At 39.6% G+C, this 14,325-nt stretch overlaps 1 protein-coding gene across 1 annotated transcript in view; it reads left to right on the top strand.

Annotated features, from left to right (window-relative positions):
- The first annotated feature begins 1,441 nt into the window (after positions 1-1,441).
- Positions 1,442-14,325, top strand: part of ablim3 (actin binding LIM protein family, member 3) — a 323,415-nt gene continuing 310,531 nt past the window's right edge. The window contains exon 1 of the mRNA XM_072263720.1: positions 1,442-1,987. Coding sequence (XP_072119821.1) covers positions 1,975-1,987 — 13 coding nt within the window. The 5' untranslated portion in view covers positions 1,442-1,974. The remainder of the gene's footprint in view (positions 1,988-14,325) is intronic.

Raw genomic sequence — 14,325 nt, 5'->3', positions numbered from 1 at the left:
AATCAAACCAGACGACAGTAGCTAAGTTATTTAGTTTAAGGAAGCTTGCAGTCCAGATTGATACCATCACTTAGCACATCAAGCAACTGATATGATCAATAATTGGAGGATTTATGTACTCAGAGAGTCAGCTTCACAGCATTAATTTTCGGTGTTTGGAAACTCTAGAAACCCTGTGTAAAAAAAGTATCTGAAAAAAAATCACATACTGTATGTGTGAAGTCACCTTAGTGGCAAAAACAGTACAGGTATAAGACAGCATTTAGGTTTATTAGGAATGGTCAATGAAAAGCAAGAAGAATGACAAAGTTGGGGTGAACTAGAATCCATTCCTTTACCTTTGATTTCTGTGATGAATGACTTGTTCACTTGCAACTCATTGGTATGTCATTCTAGTTTATAGGAATGTACCTGTGTCCTAGAAATTCTTTGTGTTTTAGAAATTGCTTGTAATTTGGAAGTCTTTTATGAGATGGAAAACTTCTGCCAGTTTTATATGCTTTTTAAGAATTTTACCTAAATTTAAATGTATGCCACTAAAACTAAATGGACTGTGTTTAAACTACTTTGCTAGCTGGAAGTACATCCTCCTTGCTAGAGAAGGGGGACCCATCACTCAAATAGTGGGTATTGACAGCTAAACTCACCATGGAGGATTAACCGGGAAGTGACAACCTTTGAAAAGTAGGTAGCTATAGTATAACCTCAACTTAGTGAGGGTACCCATAGCTATCCATATCAGTTAGGGCTTAAGATTTTCTTTTGAGTTGAGAACTTTGCATTCAGCAAACCCATTAAAATCACACGTTAATAGCCGATGCTGCCTTTTTGAGGTATCACTCTTTGAAGAAGTCCTCTATGGTGGGGAGAGTAGTGCCCACAATGGAGCTGGCTGAACTTGCAACCCTCTGCTGCTTTTTTTTTTCAATCCTGTGCAGTGGCCTCTCCATATTACAGAAATCAGAAGAGGTGGTGAAAGGGCAATGAGGTAGAAGATCAGCGAGGATGTTGATGTGTGGTGGATTGCCAACTCCTGCTCGTTCGCATGTAAGTCGTTATGCGAATGTCCTACCACAGTAGGAAAAAGCTTGCCCATTTGACGATCTGTGGGTTCAAGAATTTAATTTGTCTTGCTTTCATTACTGTTTGCCGCTGGTTAGTGTCTGCCCGTGACTTCAATTTCTCACCGGCATGCTGAAACTGCGGATTAACCATTTCGTCCTGGCCAGTGCCTAACTGGTGGGTGGTACCAGAAAACGCTCACCTCTGCCGAGAAGAGCTTCGGAATGTCTCTCCCTGCTCCAACGTGAGAGCGCGCTGTTGTTTTAAGACTGTAAGGCAGCAGGTGGCAGTATTTCGCTGCTCGCCGCCTCTCCCCGGTGCTGACATTTTTCCTCAGCTTCACTCAAAAGCTTTTTTTTCCCCCGATTTGGCAACGGCGATGCCAGCAATGACTCCGTGCACAGCGGACCGCTCGCATGTGATGGGGAGCTCCATTCTGCTGCGGTGCATCTGCGAAACGGCCGGGTCGGCGTAGCTGCAAGGAAGGGCGAGCAGCAGACGATCACTTGTGGGATTGTGTCTTGAGCACATCCTTAATGATTGTGTGTGGGTGGATTAACCGGTGGTTGTCTCCAAATCAGTGCTGGCGAGGAGCTGTGCGTCGGTGTTGTGATTAGAGTCGGGAAAATCATCGGCAACGAGGGAACGCCCAGCCCAGTGTGGTTATTTCAAGTCTTTGACCTTGTCCATCACCCTACTGTACAGAGAAAGATCCCGTTGGCTCTTGACAGCCAGAAATTGGAGCTGGCAGAGAAATCGGGTGCTCGAACGATTATCACCTTAAACAAATGATACAATCACAGAGGGAACTATTATCTATCGTCTAGCACCGAGACTGTCAGCGTCAGGGACCTGACACTTGTAAGGTGACTGGTGATCTCGGTGCGGAGGAGGGTGAAGGAGGTTTGCGTTATGAACACGAGCGGTAAGTGTGGCTTTCTGCCCTGTTCCACGGCCATTCTCCCGTCTCGCAGTCAGGTGGAATATCCCTGATCTGATGACTTGCAGACTTCAACAAAGAATACATAGTGATCTTGAAATAGATTTTAAAAGCACTCATCTCAGCTGCATTCTTCCTTGAGCATTTGCTTGCATGTTGATAAATTAATGTCGCGTTGTGTTATATTCTTATTGTCTTAAGGCACTGTGCTTGAATAAATGTGTTGCTGGGAGTCGACATACCATTGAACGGACAGGACCCATCGAGATTGTACAGACCTGCCAGGGCTCAGGTTGAAGTGCTTTTTTTGTGTGCGTGCCAGTGAGAACCATTTCCACATTTTTCAGTTGCCTCCCTTTCAAATTATTCGCAGCTAAAGTGTGTTTGCTTTCAACTGTTTACCTTTAGGAGGCAACACCATAGAAATAACCCACGATTGCAAACGAAATATTATTTTAAAATTCCCACTGAGGTATATTCAATATTTATGCTTCTGTCAAGATTGGAAATAGTCGCTAAGCATTTGAAATTGCAATAGTTAGTTACCTACGTTAAAACTAATTTAGTTATGCTATTAACTAACCTTTTACAATAGCTGACTAATACTCATTTTCCTTTGAGCAAGGTGTGACCACCTTGTTACTAGTGTCCCTGCAGTTCTGCTCTGCACTGGACGGAGTTAATGTCTTGAAATCTTCCCTGGGTTTAAAATAGGGATGAGTGAGGGCAGATTATTCCTGGCGTACAGTATGAGAGGCCATCATCCCCTTCAAGTGTATTCAATATTTAAATGGAATCTGCTGAAGGAAGTTGAGGAACCTGATTTGATTCAGTTCGAGCAAAATGTGACTTCAAGGGAGAAGTTCTTGTTTCAAGAAATATGATTAGAAAGAATCAAGTAGAGGGAGCCAACTCTTCCTGCCAAATGGCTGGAACATGGCTTTATCATAATCAACACTCAGTTTCATCAAATATAATTATAAGACTTAATTGCTGCATAGCTAACACATATCATTTCTGAATGGGAAAACGCAATGAGTCTGCATTACCCCACCCATGACAGTATGATGCACAGCAACTCCCCTGTAATTGTGGTGTGAATATGTCAGTAGATATTAGAGAAATCATTATGGTAACCGTTTTCAGATACTAGAGAGAAATCTGATTTCAGCAAGTACATGTTATCTGCATGAGGAGAGTCATTCATGTCAGAGTCCTCCTCAACTATCTCCTCCCAGTAGCTTAAGAACTTCTCCCTGAACCACAGTGTGAATTCCAATCATCTAGAGCCACAGGGATATGATTCTCACAGAGCATCAACTCCAAGGGGAATGTAGGGAGCTGCAACAACCAATAGCTTTTTCTAACTTTGCACAAGATCTTCAACTATGTTATTGAGAGGGGCTATGGAGCAGCTTTTTCAAACTTTGCTGCCTGCAAAATAATCATCTCCCTCTCATATGTTGCTTCATGATTGCATACAAACTCAGATCCTAACCTGCGGGTTCAGAGCAGAATCTTAGTGCAGAGCAGTGTCAAGCAAGGCTGAATAATGGCTCCAACATTTCTATATCTTCCTTGATGCACTGATGTACCAGCCTCCAAAAAGCTCCCTTCTGGAGTTGAGCAGCTATACAGGTCCAGAGGGAAACTATCAGCCTTTATCACCTCCAAATCAGAACCATTCCCCTCAGCATTAGTCATTAATTTGCAATATGCACAGAGTATGTACACGTATGCCCCAAGACCAAGCTCCTAATCATCACCCATTTGTCCACTAAAGAATATGAGAGAATGGGTCTTCCAGATAACTAATGCGAAAGAATAGTACTCTACACAGCAGTTTAGGGTACACAATGCTACAGTTCACCCTCCCCAACAACATGATGGAAATCGTGGACAGCCTCCCATTATCATGGAAGCCATATCTCAAAGATGACAGAACTTTCTGATTAAATTCACTGACTCTTTCAGTGCACCAACAAATCTTTGGCTATTTGAGAAGAGTGTAAGACATCAGACAGGCACAATGCTCATAATCTACTGGATAATGTAATGTCTGTTCTCCTGTACACTGAGATATGGGCTGTCTACAGCAGGCCACACAAGGAACTGGAGAGATGACATCAATAATGTCTTTGCAAAATCTTTCAAGTACACTGGAAGAATAAGTGACCAATGTCAGCATCCTCTCCCAGGCAATATTACCAACACAGATGTCATAACTATACTCAGCCAACTCCAGTGGTTAGATGGAAAGGTAACATTGTTCCCACCCCAACTGCAGAAGCCCAAAACAGACACTCTAAGCTCTATTATAGAAAGGACAAATCAGGTTTCAAGAGAAAATTATTCATGGATATTTTAAAATTCACTATGAAAATAAATAATATCCCTATAAGTTCATCAGAATTCCAGACTATAGTGTTCAAAGTGGAAAAGGAGCATTGGGAATGGTATTGAGAATCTGCAGTCCATCTCCAACAACTTCAGAATCTCTTGTGCCTGAAGTCAAGTTGTTGGGATCGCAACTAAATCTCACTTTATGTGGTCAACGGAGCACATCACCTTCAAAACTATATTACACCTGCACCCAATCTTTGTCACCCCACAGCCCACCCAAACACCTCTTGCTCCACCTGTGGCATGGACTTGAAGTTAAACAACCTGAACAGCCCTTCCCTATAGAGCTTCCAAGAACTTCCAACAGAAGGTCAGTACATGTCAGATCGTGATCTCATTCGTGTCCCCAGGACCTCACAATTTATATTTAGAATACCTGCAACATTTTACTTCTCGTCATCACTCTGAAATCTTTCTCTGCTTCTTCTTTCCACCCACACAATATGGTTCATGTTCACCCTACCCTCTTAATCCATCACCCATACTTCTCCCTCTTGGCACCCTGTCAAAAACATATAGTAAATGTAATTGGTTTAGTCAAAGTTTAACAAAGTTTGTTGGGCATGGATATAGAAAAGCAGGAAATTTATTTTAAGTTACCCATAAGCTGTCATGATGTGGCATTTAGTGGGTCACAGTGGCAAATAAAAAATACTTTTGGCAGCAAATGCATTTAAAGTATGCCAACCATTGACAGCTGCAGCTATATGGCTCAATACAGTTGCCACATACACAACCAAAAGTACTAAGAGAAAGCAGTCATTGAATATCAGATGTTTCCATTTGAGACACACTGTCCAGAGGGCCTTTTCTGTCCCTTCCACGATAGCACCAAAGAGTCGTGCCATGTGTTCTTTATTTCTTTCAGAGTACTTGATGTATTTCCTAAACACCACTCAAACTAGTTCGTTAAGGACAGAAAACCAAAGCCATTATTTTCACAACAGAATTTGCATCTGGTTGCATATTGCAATACAAATCTATAAACATATCTATAGACAGCAAGTTTCAAGAGATATTGTTGTATTTAGTTTCACTCAGTATTTCATTATTTTACTAATAACATACATTATATGCAACACAGAAATCAGAATGAAAACTTATCCTTGTGTATTTGATCATTTAAAAGGATATCCAATATTCAGAAACAGGGACAAGCACTCCATTATGGAATGTATATCAGAGCCTTTAAGAGAGAAGGGAGTAGATTCAGGTGGTTGATACTTGGATGAGAAAATATGCTCATGAGGAATGGGGAGATAATTGAAACAAAGAAGCTAGAATTCAATTTAGTAGATATGTCTAAAACTTCAAAGGATTTCTATGAATATAGAAAAACTTTTTTTCTTTATTTGGGGAACAAGAGGGAAGCCACATTCATTTGAAATTACATTTGAAGCTAAGAAGTGAAAAGTTAAGAGAAATTGCTTTCTGTATAGATCTATCATTTCCACATCTTAATCACTGTTAAGCACTTTTTTCACTTAACCATTTATTAAACTATACCATTTTAAGCACTGTTAACAAGGAATACTGATTAATTGAAGTGAAGTAAACAGAAAAGAAAGAGCTTTGCTTTATTTTGACTTATTTTTTTATTCAGATACTGAGTGGTGATGACTACCACTGGTAGAATTTGAGAGAAGATGCAATTGCACCAGGTGTAAATTTCTTAAGATTTCTTCTTGGTTTACTGCCATGCTCTCAAACTCCTTATTGTCTGGCAATGCTAATGCCTAATTCCACATTTAGTTAAAGCAAAACAGCGAAAATATTGCAGAAATAAAGTACAATTTCAGCATAATTTATAATTATAAGATAACATGGTACAGACAGAAACATTGAGGTAGCTTCTACACTATCGTTGCAATCCCTGTGGAATCAACCATACCTGCGCAAGCAAAATCAAGGAACACTAACAAAATGAGATATATCCCAGACCACTTACTGTTGAGTCTAATGAAATCTTTGGTGTCGGTTCAAGATTTAGTGTGTGCACTGCGCACAAAACTATCCTCGTGTCCGAGTCCACATGATGAGATTCAACTGATGAGTAAACTCTTCAGATTGCTTTTTTTTTTGTTGCGCATAACTGATTTTGTTTGTTATCAACAGATGTCTAATTCATTATGAAAATGACTAGTACTTATCATTTGAAAGTAATAAATAGTTGAACATAGTCTAAAGTCACTCTGTGGTTTTAAATCATGCTGGTCACAGGTAGAATCTGGAACCCATGTTTAACTGTTTATAATTTGCCACTATAAATGCAAGAAATATGTTTGAATGAAAACAGAAATATGATTATCTTCTATAAAGTTGCACAAATGTACCAAATTACAAAAAAAGTATGCTTGTCAAGACAAAATTATCAGAATCACGTCACATCCAGTATAATTTCCAGCACAGGGCACCTGCACTGCAATCCTGATTGTATTTCAGTTGTTGTGTTCTATTAACAGCAAACTATAGCAGTACTCAGAATGCACACTAAATCAAATATCCAATTTTATCTTGAGCTTTCTTATTGCTGATTATGTTTTATCCTAAATTTGCTAAATATCATGCAGTTGTTCAAAACAGGAGCTCAGTGCCAGCTTCTCATTGTTAACAAATGCTAGCTTTGCCCCTGATGGCCATTTGTCATGAACTAATAAATAAAACAAATCTAGTTCATGGTATCGTGATCTCTACATTTCCTTTATGCAGAGATGGATTCAAGGCAATAACTTTCTCAGGTAACTGTCATACCGAGGTGGCTGGGAACGGACCCAAGTGCAAGACACAGACACTGAAGTACTAGGGACAGGACTAGGATACAGGGTGAGGGCTAGGACATGGATATGAAAACCGGGAACCCGGAACAGGACTGGACAAGAGAGCTAGGAGCCCAGGCTTGGACTCCGAGCCAGAGACTGGACAAGGACCCAGAACCTAGGTCTCGCCTCTGGCTCGGACCCCAGAACTAGGCAAGGACATGACTTGGCTGGCAGGCAGGATGAGGCTGGAGTCTTCAGGCTTGAGGCTTGAGGCGAGGCTGGAGGCTGGAGACCTGAGGCAAAGCTGGAGGCTGGAGACTTGAGGCGAGGCTGGAGGCTGAAGACTTGAGGTGAGACTTGGCTAGAGACTGGAGGCTTGGGGCCTTGAAGCTTGCCTTGGGGCGCGGCTCAAGGCTAGGGGTCTTGAAGCTCCTCCTGGGCAGGGCGCGGTACTCCTGAGCAGGGCACGGTATTCCTGGGCAGGGTGTGGTACTCCACCCGACAGGGGCAAGGGACAGAACCAACCGTAAGGTAACGGCAAGATGGCCTGGCTTACCCGATGGAGGCAAGGGACAGGAAGGGACAGAACCAACCGCAGGGTAACGGCAATACAGCCTGGCTTACCCGACGGAGGCAAGGGACAGGAAGGGACAGAAACAACTGCAGAGTAACGGCAATACGGCCTGGCTTACCCAGCAGAGGCAAGGGACAGAAAGGGAGCTAGGTACCAGGTGGCTCCAAGACAAGACTTTAGGCGAGGCGAGGCGAGAGTTACCGGCAAGACTAGCCAAGGCTTCAGACAATGCAAGGCGAGACAAGAACTTCAGGCAAGGCGAGGCGAGAGTTACCAGCAAGACAAGGCAAGGCTTCAGGCAAGGAAACAGAAGGCAGGGGAAGGAAACAAGGAGAAAGGACAAGAACAATCCAGCAGCCACGCCCTGGTCTCTGGAGGTATTTATGCAGCCCCAACGAGAATCGGCTGCCTCAGTTAGTGCTCAACAGGAACAGAAACAGGGTAGACAGGAAAACCTGGAGCAAGGGTCGATGGACCGGACCGTGAACCAGAATGCGGACTTCACGGACCGGACCATGTCACTAACTTCAAATTTATAGCCGTTTTCCCATGATTTCTGGATATAAAACTGGGTACTTATAAATGTTGAATTATATATTTGAATGAACACATTCCTAGACACCTACAGTATGTAAGTATTTCATTTGAAGAACTAAGCTCCAGATAAATTCCTCAGTTTCTGTGAGACCCGACGTAGATTGAGAGACTGCTTCGTCTGCCAGAAAAAGCAGGATCTCACTGTAGCCACCCATTTCATTTCCACTTCCCATTCCCATTCTCACATGTCAGTCCATGGCTTCCTCTACTGCTATGATGAGGCGACACTCAGATTAGAGAAGCAACACCTTATATTCCAGCTACATAGCCTCCAACCTGACGGCATGAACATTGATTTCTCAAACTTTCTGTGATTGCCCCTCCCCCTTCACCATTCCCTATTTCTGTTTCTCTCTCTCGACTTTTTCCTTATCTGCCCATTACCACCCTCTGGTGCTCCTCCTCCTTCCCTTTCCTCCATGATCTTCTACCTTATCCAACAGATTTCCCCCTCCTCCAGCCCTTTATCTCTTTCACCAATCAACTTCCCAGCTCTTTACTTCACTCCTCTCCTCCGCTCCCGGTTTCACCTATCACTGACCACCTTGTACTTCTTCCTGCATTCCCCCATCTTCTTAATCTGACTTCTTATTTTTTTTCCAATCCTGTTAAAGAGTCTCGGCCCAAAATGTCGAGTGTTTACGGCTTTCCATGGATGCTACATGACCTGCTGTGTGTCCCTCCTGCATTTTGCGTTTGCTCTGTGGAATCATGAATGGAGAAAATAGGGTCATATCCTGTTTGGCTTTTTCAAGAACGGCTAGCATATATACATTGAAATTCCAACCCTCCTAGTCATGCTCAATGCATTCATGATTGTGGAAAGCATGGTGAACTATGATCAGAATTCAGTGAATTTCTGGGCAAACTGTGTAAACAAAGACTCTAAATGAAATTAGTCAGAAATCAGTACAGAACTGGGATCAAATAAGCACAGATTTAAGTGGATGTGTATTTCGACCTTCTCCATTGCCCAATCCTTGCTCTTGTTACTTTTTTGCCTAAGTGAAATGAAATTTGATAATAACTTGCAGCAGCAGATTCGCATTTTTCATTCCAGGCATTGGGTGGATAATTAGCTCAACTTGTGTTTCCAGTCAGATTGGTGATGGCAGTGATACTTTTGATTTTACATGAGATTGAGTGATCCCTTTACTTCTGGCTGATTGCTCTTCCATTTTTCTTAAGTATTGTATCTAGCGTTCCCTTAGGAGCCATTCTGTTTAGAACAAAATGAAAAGCCATAAAATGAAGGTTTCATTTGACCTTTTCATAAGTAATTTCATTAACAACTTAGTGTGTAAATACCTAACTTCAAGTGATCATGAATTGAACTGATAGTTGGAAAACTTGTCACCAAACAGGATTGGTAATGATAGAATTGGTTGTAAACATGACCTTTAATGACATTATAAATGGAATAAATTTTATTCTTGAATGTTTGTAGTGTGCTGTTTAACCTTGAAACAATTCTGTCTTATGATTCTTTAAAAAGAGAGTAAAAACATGTTAAAATTGGACAGTAAAATGCACTGTACAGGTTATAATTTAAAAACAAACAATGCAAAGGCAAGCTGACCAACTTGTTTCACAAGACCTGCCTTCCTGGCTTAAGTAGCAATGATTCTTGTTACCAAGAGACGGTGATCTCTTAACATTTTACAATCATTTAGTGCTGTGAAACTTCATCAAGACAGATCAGGCAGGAATTTTTTTAAAAAGATCAACCTCTTTGGTCCCTTGTTGTCAATGTGCAAAGATTAGCAGGCAGTTGCATTCACTTTTGTTCATTTACATCCATTACATGGAGCCACTGAATCTTGAGCACAGCATATGTTAAGCGCTGGTGGGTAAAAATGAATCTATTTTGCAATGAAAGCTGTAAAGATGTAAGCTGTTAGACATCAATATTAACAGACAAAAATTGTCACTGGGCCACTTAGAGTTCATACAGATGTCTAACAGCTTATGTAGAGTAAGTTTCAAGAAGCACTTTAAAGGAAGTTAGGGAGGTTTAATTCCAGAGCCCAGATGTTTTACAGATAAAGGCTTGACTGCTAACTGAAGGGACAAAAGAACGCGAGTATCTTCAACAAGCCTAAGAAGCCTGTAGAAGTATTCAGAGTCCATAATGGGTTACAGGGTTAGAAAATTACAGAGGAAGTGAGGGGAAGAGACAGTGGACAGATTTGAAAACGAGGATGAAAGATTATTGTGAAAATAATTGACTTTTTAATGGATCACAATTAGACATGGAAACAATTATCCCACTTGTAAAACAATTCAAACATTGAAGCCTTAAATGCATGTCTGTTGTAAGTGAACATACCTGAAGCCTAGATATATGAAGAGATTTCAGTCTTTAATACTTTGAATGTGGCTGTTCATTGCTGCCAGTTTTGCTCAGCTCTGCACCATACATATAACTTTCCGGAGATGATATAACCAACTTGTCTGTAATACTAGGGCCCAACGATGATCTTTTCACTCTATGCATTTTGTTGTTGACTGTTTTATACATCTTGTTCTGGTTTTAAACCACTGTAGGTGACTATGAAATGTTAAAGTAATTTTGTTGCCTGGGACTGAATAGTGTGGGAATTGCGTTTAGTGCTGGAAGATAAGAAAATGTTATCTTCAATTTCTCTCTTTTGAGTTATTTTTATGAAGAGTCTTCAGACATCATGGTTGAAACAGAAAACTGAATGGGTTGGAATTGTTTTTCCAAATAGTAGAAGTTAACAACACTGGGCATTGTGTGCAAATTGGATAGCAACTTCCTTAGATCCATATGCTGTTAATAACAGAAGTCCATAGTATAGCTTCTGAAATCATCTGCTCTCTTGATGGTTAGGGAACAGTATTCCACCAACAACTTACAATCAAACATTTTGAATGGTCAAATATTCTTGTACTTATCCCAGATAAACAAGATGAATCAAAAATGTTAATATTTGTTTATGTAGTCCAAGTACACACTTTATAACATGACTAGGATTAACTGCTGACCAGCTATCTCTTTGATATTGAGTGGATTCTTATTCCTTCAGTTTGCTAATATTTTGCTGGAGAGTTTGAGAAATATTTTGTTAATTTCTCTTAGCCTTCCTCAATGTTCGTCTTTCATTATTTAATTTTCTGTAATTGGATTGGCATGGAATTTACTATTCCAACTATGCATTGCTAATGAAGAACTTGTCATTCTTGCGAATGTTAAGGAGATGCTCAATTGCTTTGCCAAATTCTTTAGGTTCAAGATGCTTTGTTGCAAAAGCTGGGCTTCTTGAATGTTTTATGGATAGCAACGTGTTGTGTTTAAGCTGATGGAAAGTTTATGGGAGGCAAGATTTTATGCTCTAAATGAAAACTAATGCAATATATTGCAATGTTAAGCAGTGTGGGAATAAGAATGAATGGACAACTTTATCAGCAATGCAACCGAGTGACAGTGGATTTAATAATTTCCTTTTGTACTGTAACAATTTATGTAACGTATATAAAGTTATCCATTTATTCATATTCCTCAGCAGCACAAGCATCAAGTGTTGCAGAACTGATGATATGATAGTGCACTGTGTTAAAACTCTGCACTATCGTATCATCTGATATACTGTTTTATGTTATACATTTATAGTTTTGTCAAAGTACAATATATTTCTCCAAATATGAAAATTTAACATATACATAAATATCTATGTTTATGTGCTCTGTGGGAGAGATTGATGGTGAAATATTTTTCATTCATGTGTACAGTAACCATGGGAATTCCATCTGCATCAAAACTATCAGTGGAGAAAATATAATGCTGATAGAAGTAAAGCATGAAGTGTTTGTAAGGATTCTGTAATGATTATAATCTTGGGCTCATAACACAGGCTGTGAGATCAAATCACAGTGCAGTTCAATGAATTTGGTCATTGATGAGATCTTTCAGAAAAATAATAATCAGAGCTACTGACTACTGAACTCCGTGCACATATGGGATTCAAAAATTGCTGGGGAACCAAATTCTGAAAAAAAAATTTGTGTGTGTGTGGATGTGGGTGTGGAGGGTAGGGTGGTGCAAACCCTGACATCATAAAATGGTACAACAGAGAACAAAATCACTCAGTTCGTCATGCCTATGCTGTTCAATTAGATTCATCTCTTTCCAAAAAGAAATAATCTTTATTTTTTATCTGATTTTTATGATGAGCATTGTTAAGACACAATGATTCAATTTCAAGCACACAGTATATATCCAGTCAAAGAGAGACAGCAGAGTAAATTGACCTTTAGCTAGTGAGTCCACACCAACTATCAAGCACCCATTTACACTAATCCTATCCAAACTCATTTTATATCCCCCATATTTCTATCAGCTCTCCCCAGATTCTACCAGTCAATTTACACACTAGAGGCTTTTTTTTTTACGGTGTCTGATAAAAGTGTTTTCAGAATGTGGGAAGTAAAAGTATACCAGAACACCTAAAAGAAATACACATGATCACAGGAAGACTATACAGTCTCCACACTTCCTGAGCCTGAGGTCAGCATTGAACCAGGATCACCCAGCCTGTGAGGCAGCAGCGCGACTTTTTACGTAACAACTATTTGATGCAAAAAATTCAGTTTTATTAGATCCTTGCTGTTCGCTTTTGGAAATGATGACTATCAAATAATCTGCCTGACATTTAGTACATGTAATGCTTTCTAGATCAGTCATTAGAAAGGTCATTTCGTTATTATACAGGTATTTCCAAGTTTTTAATTGATTGTTGGGAATTATTACTTGAGGGATTATGAGTGCAGGTAGGCTTCACAAAATAAATATTGAATGTGAAAATCAATACTATGTTCAGAATACAGCTGAGTAGTGGGTTTTCGCTTCCTCTTCTCTCACAAATAATGAAGTATATGGTTTCCATCGGAAGCATTGTAGTTACAGCAATAAAAATCAGCAGTAGGGATTAACTGTTTTACTGCAGGGAATAACTCTAAAAAAGATAAATAAAAATGAGATCAAAGACAAAAATGTTGTATCATGATATCAGGGCAAGAACAGAGGTACCTGAGAGATTATTCCTCAACTTAATGAGTCTAGACATAAAAATGATAGAACTTGCACCTCAAAGCTATCATTGTAAGCATTGAAACAGATGACAATTAAAGAAAGTTGTTTGAATCAAAGTAATTAGAACAATTCAATAACAAAGGTCAGAAAAACTGAAATTATATTAAAAGATTCAGGATCAACTTAAGGATATAGGTAATTCTTTCAAACTCCCTCTGTGAATTGATAAACAAAGTGAGATCACCTTGTTACTTAAAATCATGAATGATTACAGGACCTGCTATGTGTTTTTGGCAAAAAGCATACTGAATTTGATCATAATCCTGAAAAAAAACACTGACCACTTTACCAAAATTGTTAACCATTCTCAGCTGAAGTTTCAAGACTGAAAAGTAGATTTCCCCATAATGTTTATTGAATGAATTAGTGAGTCTACAGATGCCCGGTAAGTCAATTCTCACCTCAACATGTTTGAGCCCACATACTGTTCCATTTTCTTTGCAGTTTATAAACACATACTCTTCTTCAAACCTGCCATTGTCATTCTCTTCCAGAAATCTAAAACATAAAACAGAATATTTGAAAAACTCAAGGGTCAAATAGCATCTATGGAGGCAAAAGGCATAAGTAGATATTTTGAGCCAAGGTGTCATTTGTAGTTTCAAATTCCAGATTCTGCACTCTCTTTGTCACTAAAATTCCAAACTTTGGCTCTTAAGTCTCCATCATCAGTTCCAATCTCACTTTCCTCTCCAAAGTTCTCAAATACGTTGTAGCAATTTATCCTTCTACCTAAGTTATGTTGAAATTCATTAGAATTTTTCCAGTCAGATTTCTGTCCACACATGATAACAAAACTTTCTATCAAAGCTGCTTATATCATATATGATTGTGATAGAGGTGATCAATTCATCTTCATCCTTTTCAATTTACTAGA

Source organism: Mobula birostris, chromosome 7 (genome assembly GCF_030028105.1).
Source record: "Mobula birostris isolate sMobBir1 chromosome 7, sMobBir1.hap1, whole genome shotgun sequence".
Classification (NCBI taxonomy): Eukaryota; Metazoa; Chordata; class Chondrichthyes; order Myliobatiformes; family Myliobatidae; genus Mobula; species Mobula birostris.
The sequence above is the reverse complement of the archived record's forward strand: the minus strand, read 5'-3'. Positions and strand labels throughout refer to the sequence as shown.